This window comes from Cuculus canorus, chromosome 3 (genome assembly GCF_017976375.1).
Source record: "Cuculus canorus isolate bCucCan1 chromosome 3, bCucCan1.pri, whole genome shotgun sequence".
Classification (NCBI taxonomy): Eukaryota; Metazoa; Chordata; class Aves; order Cuculiformes; family Cuculidae; genus Cuculus; species Cuculus canorus.
The window spans coordinates 9,090,743-9,106,012 of NC_071403.1; the positions used below are offsets into that span (position 1 = coordinate 9,090,743).

At 39.4% G+C, this 15,270-nt stretch overlaps 1 protein-coding gene across 1 annotated transcript in view; it reads left to right on the plus strand.

Annotated features, from left to right (window-relative positions):
- The first annotated feature begins 5,363 nt into the window (after positions 1-5,363).
- The window catches only part of TINAG (tubulointerstitial nephritis antigen), a 46,056-nt gene continuing 36,149 nt past the window's right edge, over positions 5,364-15,270 (plus strand). Inside the window, exons 1-4 of the mRNA XM_009567778.2 lie at positions 5,364-5,863; positions 10,502-10,565; positions 11,923-12,012; positions 13,615-13,729. Of these exons, the coding sequence (XP_009566073.2) occupies positions 5,494-5,863; positions 10,502-10,565; positions 11,923-12,012; positions 13,615-13,729 (639 nt within the window). The 5' untranslated portion in view covers positions 5,364-5,493. The remainder of the gene's footprint in view (positions 5,864-10,501; positions 10,566-11,922; positions 12,013-13,614; positions 13,730-15,270) is intronic.

Here is a 15,270-nt window from a genome sequence, read left to right on the forward strand (position 1 = left end):
CCCAGTGACTGTCTATGTTTAGTCAGGGCTTATAGTCCCCTTTTTCCCTCATCCTCTCTCACGGTCTGATAGACAGTGACAACCCATCCTATGCTTGTTTGTGGTGTTTCTGTTGTTGCTATGTGCAACTCAAGCTGGCAAAAAAAGACTTATTAAAGTTGGCCCAAGCGACCAGAAGGGAGATTTGCCTAAAACAAGGGATACACCTGGGCAGTGACATATAATAGGTCATGGGAAGGAAGGTCAGCATTCATTCCTTGAAAAAAATGGGGTAGTGGCAGCCCTTGGCCCAAGGGTTTGGCTGTCTGGGATCCAAAGCCTGGTTTGGTGTGGCATGGATCTGTGGTCTTAGTTTTAATGAGAAAATTACTTGAATATCAGGAAGTTCACAAGCTAAAGTTGTGCAAAATGAGAAAAGTAAAAGCATAGAGGATTTTGTTAACAGTAGTACCTCAAAGGTACAAATGGAAAAAAATATATACCTGAAGGTATAAAAAGATCCTTAAAAGCAGAGAGTCAGAAAGTGGCAGCTCAGCAACAACGAGGATCATCCTGTGCGGATCAAGAAGTGTAGTCCTTCCCCAGCTGGCCGATACTTCCCTTGCTCAGCGGATGCCTTACTGGGGTTGGTCAGCACACTGATAGTGACTAACTAGAGTGTGCATTAGCCAAGGAATAGTTACTGCATATGAATAAGTTGCATCTATCTTTCTTGCAGTATCTCTTTGCACTTTGTAAAAGATTGAACAAAAATGAGCTGGTTATTTCTATGCAAGAGTGCTCTCAGTTATGCAAGGAGAACTATCTAACCACACAGAGGGCAATCCTAAGCTATTTCTACACCAGTCAAGTTGTACAGCCCAAAACAAATCACGCAGAGTAGCTTACAAGTTAAGAGAAAGGCCTGCTGCAAGCAAATAGCAACACTCACGTTGCAATTATGACAGACTTAATGTGTATCTGAAGTGACTCTAAGCCTTCTTGATGGTAAGGCTGATGTTAGGGCATGTGGAAAACCTGTTCAGGTTTCTGATATTGGTCTGGGAGGCTACTTCTGACTCAGTGCTTGTCAGTCTCCCCGTAGACGAGAGAATAGTTTAGACTTGGGGTGCCGGCACTCACTGGTGGGGTCAGCTAGGGCCACACATTTCAGATGAACACCAGTGGATATACACATCTGCGATGTAACAGCAGCTCAACACCTTCTAAGAGCTCGTACAGTGAAAGATGTCACGTTCACTTTGACCTACACCTTTAACCAGCTGGTGAGGAAACTCACTGCAAGCATCACCTCTCTGAATCTCTGTGCAGCTGTGCACAGGCTCATTTCTCCACAACAGTCTGCAGTGACAGCGTAACCAATGGTATGGTGGGGCCGCTGCCAAGATTTCCAACCCTAGTTGTGTCTTCTGAGATGTTCCTATCCAGATATAAACCACCACTATGCCCCATTTTGCAAGCCTTAGGAAATTACTGTTGAGGAGAGCGCTTGTAGCTATGTAACTGTATGCATGCGGTGCTGGTTCACGCACAGGTTCCTCCATTCTTCCCATGTTCTTACCACTGAGCCCAGAGCTGGCTGGCCACGGCCTCAGGGCGATGCTGGAGGATGGCTGACAACAGAAGAGTGAGATGGCACCTGCTGACTGGAGGTTGACCAAAGGATGCAGCTGGGATGGGAGGAGGAACCACTTAGTACTATATAGTACTATAGTAAAAGTATATATATATATTTATACTTTTATATATATATTTTATATATATACTATATAAAATCATCTTTTACCTGTGGCTGTTGATTCTGAGCTCTTGAGAATCTGTCTGTGTGAATCTGTGTGTATGAGGGATGGGCAGTCAGGGTCAGTTTCTGTCCCTCTGCCATTGACTTTGACCCTAAATGTGTTGATTTAAATATCTGAGGAACGGGGTGCATTGGTCCCAGGGGCTGTGTATAGCAGATCGCACTGTGGCAGGACTCGGACATCTGATGAAATTTGTCACTTAAACCACCACTATTCTGGGTTACACATGACCTGGATTAGCACCATAAGAATTGAGAACACCTCTGAAATGTTTGAATTAAAAGTGGTACTGCTTGACATTGTGCCAACAACCCACAACAGTGAGCTGCCTGTCTGCTGCCAAAGCGAAAGCACCCCTATTCCTGTGCCTTCTCCAGACGTAAGGAGACCAAAGTGACAGTGAGAAAATCATTTTAACACACAGCTTTTTTTTTCTTGCATAAACATGTCTAGAAGCCAGTCTCTCACAGTTTAGGAGGGTGAATCCTGTTCTTTAAAATATTTCACTGCATTGCAACTATTAATATTAAAGAGTAATAAAGAAAACAAATTGCGGCAAATGAAAATCAGTGACATATTTTGTGCATGGAGTCACCACTTAAATTTCCATTTAAAGTCAAATAAAGGGCTGGCCTGTATCATTATAGAGTTTAAACTGGAAATAAGCAGTTACATAGGCTCTTTGATGCATTGAGTTTTGTCTACTGGCAAATGACTGAATCAGGGTCTGGCATCATGGTTTATTTCTAAACTAGCCAAGAGTCACTTCATGGTTTATTTCTAAACCAGCCAAGAATCGCTTCATTTTCCTGGCACAAAATAGCAGTGCCATAATCCTCACTCTGGGTCTGGGCACAATGCTCGACTCCAGACTGCTCGTGGCAGCCAGGAGCAGGAAAGGCACCATGCGCTTCAGATGGGGTGAGCTCTGCCCTCTGTCCTGGGAGTGACCTCCAGCGTCCAGAGCCTCACTGGCCAATGCCATCATCTGTACTCTGAAGGTGCTTAGAAATAAGATTTTTAGAGTGTCTAAGAGGCTCATTCAGACAAATCAGGGAGACATTTGAAAGAAAGGTTGTGGAATAATCCCACTTCAGTTTAAAGAAATCCTTGGATATTTTAAACTGGCTTTTAGTTGTTAATTCACCAAATGTTTAGTGATATTAATATTTTAATTCCTGCCAATTATGTGGTGTTTCTTGAAGCTCAGGGGTAGACATCAGATAGTGCCAAAACCAGATATAAGTCAGGTAGTATTGTACTTAATTGTGAAGACTAGATCATGGACTAGGACCCTAACTGAAGTGCTTAGCAGAGCTCTCATTCTTGGAATAGGTTAATTTTCAATAGAGAAAACTGATCATGCTTAACTGTTTCTAAATAATTGCAGCTAAGTCAACATATACTTAAATACAGTGAACAGAATGCTACTTTTCCTTACAGAGGAAACTACTGAAATAAAAAATATTTGCTGAACCACCAAAGCATAGATTCATGGGTTGTTTTTTAAGGTTGGAGCACATACCAACAAAAAGGAAAAACAGATTTTATCAAGTTTCAGTGCAATTTCTTGTGTGAGGAAACAAAGCTGTTTAGAACCACAAGTCACAGTTTCACATTCCTTTGAAAGAAAACTCGTTCCTCTGTAAACTGGCTCGTGTCATTTCCAAGGATATCCCTTGCTCCTGATGTATCGTTAGCAAGTCCTTAAAGTTGAAAATTAAAAGACACTCCACCAAACAAAACAAAATGAAAGCAGAGGTCTGTTACTTAAAACACAGATATGCCTCTTCATTTAACCTGATTGGCTGATAACATTTATCAGACACAGCAGCTTATTTTCTTTCTTATCCTTCTAAAGCAAGGAGATAACTGTAATTTGTAAAATTATTTCCAAGGATCTGTAATAACAAAGAATATCTGCATTTTGCCAATGTCAGTGCAAATCAGAGGTCATTCTCTTGGAACTGGTAGAGCCACATAGACATAAGGAAATGAATTGGATTATCATTTTGAGTGAGCATTTCACTCGAGTTTATGTGAATATGTCTTTTCTTGTTTTCCTGATGTTACATTTGATATATTACAGCAGTCACTGACAAACTTAACGTTGTCCAGATTTTTGTCTCATAAACAAAACTGAATGAAAAAACGCAGAGCAATTTTGAAGGCTAAGATTTATGCCCTATTATGTGATGTACAGTGACTGCATGTTGCTGACCTTGACCCTTATATTATCTTTCAAATAGAAGATTGCCTGCAACAGAGCAAAATAAAAATTGTGTGGTCTGATGTAATTTTCCCTTTCCCGCAATTCTTTGGCTGTAGTGGGAGGCAGGTCCAATAAAAGCACCGCTGGCAAGAAATTGAATTAAAGACTTGAACGTTTGGATTGCAAACTCATATAGATAAACAGACACACACGTATTCCCACTTCACGTCCCTGCCCTTCATGGCAAAGCATCTAAATGGGCTGTGCTGCCAGCTGTGCTTTCAAAAGTATCTGCCCTTTGATGCCACAATTTCCTGCAGTACTGAACGGCCAGATGAAGTCTCAAGGGGAAAGATACCCTTCATTCCATAGAAAATAGTCTGCCACTAACTTCTCCAGGTTCATCTCATTTACTACAAAATGGAGGCAGAAGGATGACTGGGTTTTACATCTGTTTGTTCAGCTCTGGAGACTTACATTGTCTTGTAATAATTCAGATCTGAAACCATGACATTTTTTTTGCTATTTAACCTTATGTTTTATCTCTGTTAGGAACTTCAAAGTTCTTTTCTGCTCTTTCCTGAATCTTTTAAGTTTTGGTTGCAGTACCATGCATATTTCTTTATGCCTGCTGTTCTAAAGCCTGGAAATCATAGATCAAGTAGTAAAGGCTTTTAGATTTAAATTTTGATAGCTGGCCTGTTTGCCTTTGTGGTCTTTCCTTTTTAAATAGGAATGAACACTCATCAGTCTGTATTTATTAAGTTCTTTTCAGAGATTACCAAGTTTTTTTGACTACACCAATGCAAAACATAAAAGAATATCTTGAGGTAATAGTTTATACTGAGTATCATATGACTTTTTAAAAATTTACCCATGATAAACCAGCACAAAATTAAACACATAAAGCTAAGCTAGAGCACTGGAAACAACATTGAAGTGAGTGATGCAGGGTAAGTTTATGGCAGTGATAGAGCCCTACATATCAGGAAGAAAAATGTAGATGAAATGCAAACTGAGTATTATGTAGTTTTCAATTACATGCAGAACATATTAATTACAGGTAAATGAAAACCAAAAGAAAGCTTCCCTTGGCACATTATGCTCACTCTTTACATCGTTTTGATTTAATTACAGTAATAAAACTAAAATATCTGACCACATTTATTCTGTATGTTCTCAAACATTTACTATAAACTTTCTCACTTGCAAAAGAATGCAACCTATGTTTCGTAACGATGAATATAAAATTATGGCTCTGTTTCAAGTATCTCTGTACCTTGGGCAAATAAATCAGTTTACATTGTGTTTGACTAATAATTAACACATGCAGAGTCTTCCTAAAAGACCATAGTCTGCAGCTTTCTGTTCAGATTTCTTTCTGAAGACTGTCTGAAGCTATTACACCTACTGCACATGGCCATTTGCAGATAAAGTGAATCACAGTGGATCTTAAAACAGGCTGCTAGACGCAGAAGAATGTGGCTCAAAAGTGAGATTTTGTTCTTATATTGCATTGCAAGTGAAGTTTGGACATCAAAACAGCTTAACTCTAGAAAAAATGTTCCCCGAGGACTTTACTCCATTGAAGATGGTGGTTCTGTGAAGTGGAACAGGCTGAAAAGAAGTCTGTATCAAGGAAGGTCCTGCAGGGTACGAGGCTGCTGCACAGGAAGAGATGATGACTGCAGCTTTAACATCATCTCCAAAGGAGCTATATGTTACTGTGACCAGTTCTGTGCCTCACGTTCTCCTGGACCCGTAGACTGTTGTGCTGACTACTGGGAAGTCTGTGACCACCCTGTTGAGCCCACCAGGTCAGATGAGCCTTGGCCACCTCCAGCATTGGGTAGGTACAGAGAAAATGCTCAGTTGGCATTAGCACATCGTGATAAAAGTTTACTTGGATGTAAAACTGCTGATTAATCTTTAGACTGTAAACATCTTATAAATGTGACTAAAGACACGGCAAACAAAGACATTGAGTAAGAATTATGCTTGCTGTTATTTCTTTGTCTCTAGATCATGTTTTTAGAATTGGCCAGATCACATTTCTGTTGGACAGAATCTCTGTTTTACCTAAAGTTCTCAGAGATAAACTCACTGGTTCAAAATTCCTGTAATCTCATCAATTTCAATGGAGTTTCAAAGACTGACATGAGATGAACAGAAAGATCTAAATTTTTTTATGCATCACTACGAGTAAATCATCAAGAAAACTAAGGGTTAACCTGAATGATACTGCTCTGAGATATTCTGCAGTAATTTTAATCCAGAATTGCTTTTCTGTGGAACACCATTTTTCCTGCAACAGCTCAGGTGCAGGAGTAGATGACGGGATGTGGTTAAAACAAGGATTTCTTTTAGAATCTTTTAGAATTTTACTCGTTAGTTTGTAGTGGAAGTTCCTTCAGGACCACTCTAAATTCAGTCTATTTGTTTTAGAAGTAGAGATTGGAAAAAAAAATAAAAAAAATCTGCAAACAGCTGATCCTCCCTTGGTTCCTCCATGGGCTAAATCTCAGCTGGCAAGAAAAGTTTAGAATAATGAATTTTAAGGCTATGCAGCTTCTTACTGTTAGCAGAACAAATTTAGCTGAAAATATGGGGAATGTACCAAACTGTCAAAAGCCTAAAATCAACAAGAATACCACCACAAGATTTAAAATTAACTATTTCTTTGCAATAACACTGCAGCTTGCATTCCACTACTCAGACCACGAGCTCTTCTGGAGGCTGTGCTTTTAAGCCAGGCACACGGCCAGTATCTGATAAGTGGGAGTGACAGAAATGCTGTAAAGCAAATCTGATTTTCCAAAGTGTTTCTAATAACCCGAAAGAATGTTCTGTGGTTTATGTAAAGAAAGACATTTGTTTCATACTTATTTGTTGCAGTGGTGTCTGTTTCCAACAGATCGGGGGCGGTTGTAGTAAGCTCTGCAAAAACATTTGGAAGCATTTCCACTCCAGAGTTGACAACCCATGGGCCTAGTTTGGCAAACTGTTTCTTGGAAATGATTCACTACAACGCTTGCAGCAGTTTGCCACTTGGGTTCTGCCTTGGTTCTACCTCTAAAAGGTGAAAGTGTAGAAGAATATTTAGATAAGGGAATAAACGAAGGGGTAATATTCCTACTGCCTTTCTTAATCTATATTTTTGCATGCTGTGTTCACTGTTTTGTAACTCCTGGACTCTACATACCTGCCAGAGACAGTAATTATATTTACTCTATTTAAGCACCATTATTTGCCCTACAGCTGAACTTATATTTTTTTATATATCATCTCAAAAAAGAAAAGATCCTGTTATTTTGATACTTAATGTGCTTCCCTGACAGAATGTCTGCCACTTTTTAAAATATTGGATACTTGTCATGTAAGTAATTTAAAGGGTAAAGGTAGAATGACAAAGCAGGCAAAATACAGAAGGAAAAAAAAAAATATAACTCAAAAGGAACTTTCTAGAGCTGGATTGACTGAGGAACAGGGAAAAGATAATATAATTGAAAGGAAAAGATGGAGAAACAAAAAGGACTAAATGCCTGAAGATTCTTCGAACTATGAAGCATTTTTAGAAATGACATAAGTATATTAGTTGACTTTTAGTAACTGAGACCACGCTTCCGCCTTTGGCTGAGAATTATTTAAGCACCAGAAGACCGCATACGATGAAGTACTATTCATCTGGAAGATTCTGATCTTTGGGTTGCCTGTGGTTTTGCTCTCAGTGCTTCCTGAGTCATATTTCTCTAAATAAACCAATAAATGGAAGTGCTTCAGAAGGAGCAGCAATAAAATTGCTTAGTGCTTTATTTCTGAATCCCCATCTATTGACTGACTGGGCGCACAGCAACAGTGTGCTACAATGTGACTTCTTCCACACGCGTGCACCATGCCGAGGGCCCATCTTGATTTAACTGTGTGGAACTGCTTTGACTTTGCTTTTATGAATATGACTTTGGTATGTTTTGACAGCTTTCCTGTGTAGTTTCACAATCACAGAATCATAGACTGGTTGAGGTTGAAAGGGACTTTAAAGATCATCTCATTCCAACCCTGCTGCTATGGACAGGGACAACTTCCACCGGATCAGGTTGCTCAAAGTTGCATCCAACCTGGCCTTGAACACTTCCAGAGGTGGAGCAGCCACAACTTCCCTGGGTATCCTGCTCCAGTGTCTCATCACCCTTGCAGTAAAAAACTTCTTCCTAAGATCTAATCTAAATCTCTTTCAGCTTAAAACTGTTACCCTTCGTCCTATCACTGCATTCTCTGATAAAGAACTCCTCTCTGCCTTTCCCGTAGTTCGCCTTTAAGTACTGAAAGGCTGCTATAAGGTTTCTCTGGAGCCTTCTTTTCTCCCGGCTGAACAATCCTAACTCTCTCTGCCTGTCCTCATAACAGAGGTGCTCCAGCCTTCAGAATAAACTGTGCACATTCCTGCCTTATACACCAAAATGAAGTTCTAGGGTTTTTTAATTATTATTATTTGAATTTCTGTTACTAGAAGAACTGTTAGTATTTTATTTATTGACTATATTCATTAATTATTTTACCTTTTTGTATCAATTACCTTCATGGTACAAAAAGCCCTGTCAGACTCAACACAATCTCACCCTGGTGGTCATACGAAAGTGATAATCAGAGAATTTGCCAATTGGTTTTACATTTCATGGTCAGGATCTAGCCTACAAGTGAGTAAACATAGAGATGTTTCATTGACAGAAGAACTTACACCAATACTAGGGGCAAATGAAGTAACAGCTGTAAGGTATAGGAAAGTTGGACTGGGAGGGAAGTCCTTATTTATCAAATACTCGTCCTTCCAGTCATGATTTTCACATCATATAAATCTATTCATAAAGTCATCAGGCTGCATCTTCAAATTAAATAATTTCCCACTTAATATATTAATGTTCCAATCTAATATATTCATGGCCAGACACTCTTGCTGTGTTCTCATGCAAAAAACATCTTTTAGAGTAGGTGTCTCTGCACTCCGCCACTGATGCCTCAGGCAGCACTCCCGACCCTCTAAGTCTTAATTTGGTTACACTAAAGAAACTGTATGGTTTTAATCTTCAATTCCCTACTCATACATTATTAGAATACTTCTGTACTTGTTTGCATCTTTTCTCGGGCATGGGTGGTGATGTCTTCTGCCAGGGGAGCACCAAGGAGGCTCCATCCTGTCTCTCAGACTTCCTTCAATACTTCCTTCCCTTGATATAGTTAAAATATCTTGCTTGCTGCCTCCTTCCAACTATTGTGTGAACTGACTTTGTGTGCAGACTGTGACAAACTGTGACTTTTAAGTAATTTGATTTGGGTATTCTCTGAAAAACGTCTTGGATCTTAGCAGAAGCTGAGTTAAGGCAGACACTTTGGGCCTCGGACTGCTTAGGTGGAATATATCTCACCTACTTCTTCCCTAGCTAACGTAGCCTGCTGTATGTCTAACAGGCAAAGACAGGCACTTATAATTAATTCATCAGCTCTAGTCTACTTCTGCACATTGGTATGAAATTAGCTATGGTTTAGCAGTGCATATTCCTGTCTTTATTCTTTAGCAGTGCATATTCCATACGTGTTTACATCCGAGCAGACAGACTCCAGCACTTACTGTGAGAGGGGAGTCGCCTTCCTCACAATTGTGGTGGGCAAAAAGCGTGATATAACGCAAATGTACGTCAACACGATATTGATATGAGATATGGTTTAAGCTTCTTGAAAATGGAGAACAAAGCAGAACTTGGGGCTCCAAACTTCTGACTCCAAACCCTGTCAGCGGGGGAAGGAACATGATCTCTACCTGTTGGCTTGCTACTGCAGAAACTGTGAGAACAGGATGGAAAATAGAGGCTCGTGTGATGAACGTACATTTGTTATAGACCTGATCCAAAGCCCTGGACAAGCATTCTGGGTCTTTCTTTTACTGAACCTTTGGCAATCAAGCACACCAAAAAAAACACAGTTTATGAAGAAGTTCTTAAAACATACACAAAGTATTTTCTCAGTGAAGTGTTATCAAACAAAAAAAATAAGGGGGATTTAATTGTGTGGAAAAATAATCACCCAATTTAGAAGTTACAGTTGGCTTTGGAGAGTATGTGAAACATACATTGATGTCTGTTTTTCAAAGAGGAATTAAACTGAGGAGGAAAAAATATATATTATATTAGGTTTGGAATAGTTACTATTTTTTTAAAATTCTATGACTGGTAAAACTTATTTCTATTTTAATTGACATTAGAAATATTTTTTATTAGAAATGTATTTTTTTTATTAAAATAAGTTTACATAAGCAATTATTTTTATTTACATGTAAGATAATTTTTGGTGGATGTTTTGAATCTGTTGCTGATTTTATTTACTATGAACTTATGCATACTGTATATAACCATTTATTTCAATAGTTGCAAGAGTTTTGAGTTAATTCGCTTCAAAACTGTTATTTTTTTCACACATCTATATGTTATGTTGGCAGGTTGTTATAAAGATGGCCAATATTATGGAGAAGGAACAATAATTAAAGACAACTGCAATTCCTGGTAATGTTCAGAGAACAGCAAACTGAATTTCATTTAGCATATGTCTTGAAAAAGGAATTAAGGTAGTGAGCATCCTTAAGTTCATATTAAACACGTAATCAAATCAAAATATCTGAAAAAGTAGTGCCGTATTAAGGTGTTGTAGAACTAGATTACAACCAGCTTAGAATAATAGGAAGAGGTCAGTGGTCTTTCTAATAGAGACATAAAAATGCGAGTATTAAAATCTCCTCCTCATTAGCCTAATTCTGTTCCTGCTCAGTCAACATGCTGGCTCTGACCTGAGTTCATAGAATCATAGAATCATAGAATCTCACAGGTTGTTAAAGACTTCTTAGATCATTGAGTCCAACCATTCCTATCTGCCACCAAACCATGTCCCTGAGCACCTCATCTACCTGTCTTTTAAATACCTCCAGGGATGGGGACTTAACCTCCCTCTGCCAGGGCCCAATGACCCTTTCCATGAATTTTTGGTTTTTTCTTATATCCAATCTGAACCTCCCCTGGTGCAGCTTGAGGCCATTCCCCCTTGTCCTGTCCCCTGTCACTTGGGAGAAGAGGCCAGCACCCTCATCTCTCCAACCTCCTTTCAGGTAGTGGTAGAGAGCAATATGGTCTCCCCTCAGCCTCCTCTTCTCAAGCCTAAACAGTTGAGTTGAAATGGTTTCAGCCTAGGCTTGGACCTTGGGCTGAACACGGATGAAACAAATACCACTAAAGTTTAGGGCATTATTTTAGAAAATCTTCAGCTATTTCTTTGGCATGAGTGATGAGACTACATTATTTCATAAGGGAATATATATGTATTTATGAAGGAAAGGGATGAATTGCCTAAGCATCCCTTTTCCTACCTTAGTGCAAGCCGAAGATCTCAGTCAGCTGCCTGAGCCATCTCCCTGCTTTGTCTCTCCAAAAACCAGCCCTGCACCTGCAGCCTCAGGGCAGACCAGGTTGCTCCAGTAGTACCCAAGCAAGGCTGGGGCTCCCACTGTCCTGACTTTAGCTCAGGGTCCTTGGAGCAAGGGGTCTACGGCCACATGGATCCTATCTGGATTTCTGGAGTGAAAATTTCTCAATATATCTTATTTACAGGATATTGCCGGTTTTCCCTGGTTTGGTCTCACAAAGACAGAGAAGTTGTCCAAATATGACCTTTCCCAAAAGCTTCCTCTGTTGTTCCAATTAGGATTCACTAGGTAGTGAAGTAGGGACAAGTAGCATTATGTTTTCATAAATACTATGTGATATTTATATTATTTATGCTTTTTTTCTCCTCCATTTTCTTTCTGCTGTTAAAGTGCATATTTTTCCTTGGCAATTAATTTTCTGCTCAGTGATATTCTTGCCCTTTCAGCAAATGCTTCCAAAGTCTCTGGAAGTGTTCAAAAGAAGTATGCCTTGTTCGCCAGGACTTAATTCAACACATCAATTCTGGAGATTATGGGTGAGAACTATTATATTTTAAGTTATAAATCACCATATTGCTCAATGTATGTGTGTGCAAATTACAGGTTATGCAGCCCTCCCAACCCCTTCCTTTTCCAATTAAATTACAGCAGTTTGACCCTAAATGTCCATCTGTGAAACTTTTCTGAATCTCTGGCAGATTATAGCGTTTTTAAATAGATAAATATTGAAAGTCTCATGCTGGTAAGCGTTGAATTTGTAAACATCTATCTAAATTATTTACCAAATTTAGTATAATTTTTTTTTCTTACAAAACTATTTAGTTCATCTTCCCTTCTTCAGTTTATTCATTAATAGGGGTAGATATTTAAATTAATTTTTTATCTTCCCTCAAGAACATTGTTCCACATAACAAGACTCTAGGGAGCATTGGAAGAGGAAAGGATGAGCCAAAAAGAGACCAAAGTATCAGAATTTTGTGGGAATCAGTATTTTTCTTGCTGCTAGTTATTATTCCGCCCAGGTAGTACAGAGAGCTTAAAGATGCCTCAATTCTGGAGCTATGACGTGGGAGCCTGCTGGCCGTTTACAGACAGAGATAAAGAGGTTACCACCCTAGAGCTAAGGTGCTAAATTCACCCATGAAGCCTGCCCAGATTTCAAGCTTTGACTCAGCGCTGATATATTGTCTAATTCATAGGAGACATTCAAACCAACTGAGTTAGGACAGACAATTAAGTTAGGAACCTGGAGTCCTTCCTGTCTCTCTTGTCAGAGGTAGGCAGTAAGGTTTGCCACGAGGTGGTTAGGATGGGGCCATCTGGCAGTTGACTCAACTTCAGCAGGTGTTTGAACTCTTTGTTAACTACAGGCAGAACAGAACAATGAGACTTCAGATTTATGCAGTATGAATCTCACCTCCTCGTTACTTATACACAAGCAAGCAAGAAATGGTTAAAGAAATGGTCTTCTCTGTGGCTCAGTTCTTCTCTAGTAATAATAATTCAGAATGTTCAAAATGTGAGTGGCTATAAGGTATTTATTTTCTGTTGTGCATACAGTTTGCAGGGTTAATATTACCATCTGAGTCTCCTCTACCTGCGAATAGGGAGGGAACAATTAAAGAGCCACAGGGAGGCCTTTCTCTCCACCTGGTTATTGGTGGAAAACTCAGGCAGAAGGTGTCAGCTAGGCTTTCTGCTGGGTTCAACAGTGTCTCACTGCTGCTGCACCAGAGCCTGAAGGCACTGCAACCTACTACATCAAGCTGCTAGTTCTCTGCAGGGATCTGATCTGAAGCATAATTTGAGCATAAGTTCAGGATAACAGTAATTGTCGTGACTAAGCATCTCATTTTCCAGTACTTCTCTGAAGCACTGCATGCTCATCCTCTATAGGCTGACATGGTGCTGACCTCAAATCACCACTTTTCATACACTGCTGTGTTGCTCCATCCTACACTCATTTGCAGTGTAAGAGCCTATATTAAATATTTTCTGATGCCTATGGAATACAAGGTTTTGAAATGTAATTAAAAATATTTTTCTCTAGATGTTATGGTCAGTGATGCTTTTACAAAGGAGCAAAATATTAACGGGAGTGGTATCTCTAACCTGGTTTTTGTTTGTTTGTGAGGAAGATGGAAAGCTGACAACTACAGTCAGTTCTGGGGAATGACAGTGGGAGAAGGTTTCAAAAAGCGCCTGGGCACCTCCCCTCCATCTCATTCCTTGCTGAATATGAGAGAAGCTTCAGTAAGTATCATGTACAATGTTAAATTCTTTTTAATAGCTTTATCACATGGAAAAATGTGGACAACTATAAGATTATGACCAAAAGATTTGACACTAAATGCTTGCATGTGGAATATGAAGATCCCAGAACAGTTCTCTTAGCCATAAACTTGTGGTCTTATTGACGGAAATCAAACAAGGAGAATGAAAAGCAAAGGCTGACCATTGGGAAGCTGTGCACCAACATTACCTTATCATTGTAGATCACTGTGTTTGAAATCTTTACTTCTTTAGGATGATTCCATACTATGTTCTCCACTTGTTAATCATTGCACACATAGCCACAGCCATCAAAAAAATAAATCTGGGCATAGTTCATTAAAGCTAACAGCTGAGACTGAACAGTAATCTTTGAAATTAGCTTTGAAAGCCCATAGCACAAAGCAATGTAAAGATCCAGCAGGGGGATGAAGGTTTGGCCAAATGGAAAAAGAAAAGACGGGAGGCTTGGGAAAAATGAGAAGATTCTCTGCTACCAGCTTCTTAAACCTCTTGGTCATGGCCAATTTCGTGGCAGCTAAATTAAATTTCCTATAACAAATTTATGTTAAAATTAGTTCTGCAGCAAAGAAAATATATTTTAAGTTATCTAGGGAGGTTAAGCAATTAAAGAAGAAATGCATAGCTATTGAATCCAGAATTAATTTTCCAGTGCTTTGGATCAATTACTTGGCTTTTTTCTTATGAGACATGAAGTTATGGAAATCATAGTCTGAAAAAAAATAAGTACTTCACCATAGTGAAATTACAGAAATTGCAAGAATAAATAGATTGATCCAAGGCTTTTGAATGACATTAAATATAATAGGATTTCATCTGTGGCTTCTATATTGTCCAGGCAAGCGATGTCCTTTCGTTACCTATTTAAAGTCAATTGTTAATGCTTGTTGTATATGTTTATGGCAGATGAGTTTCTACATCACAGAAGGCTTGTAGGGACAGCAGTGCAGAGCTACCACTTGACAGGGAATTTGGGAAAGACTGTGAGGGCCATGTGCTTCTGCAACAATTTTAACAATCCTTACCCCTTTCTTGATACGGATTGGGTATTTGTCCCAGACAAAGTCAGCTCCCGGCACCAGTGTGGTGGGGTCGTGGCCCAGGTTGGCCCAGGTTGGCCAGCCTGCTCAAAATTACACTGTGGAGGGCTGTCAGAGCAAGAAGGTGAGAGAAATTAAGCTTTAGAGTATTGCCTTGTAGGATTTGTTGGACTACTCTTTGCAGCCAAAGGAGGACCCATTGCAGTTGAAGGTGGCAGGTCAAAATAAGACAATGACATAGAAGAGTTTAGTGCAATAGTCAGTAGGCATCTGCCACAAGTTACCAGTGAACTTCATTGAGGCTCAACAGAGTGAGGTTAATTTGTTTCTGTAGTTGACTTTTTCCTACAATACATAAAATGTGATCCTTTTATAGCAGAAGCTAAAAGTGGATATCACACACCTAGCTCAGAGGATGGTGTCTACATTACTAGATGCTCAACTAAGTGAGACAAATCCCAC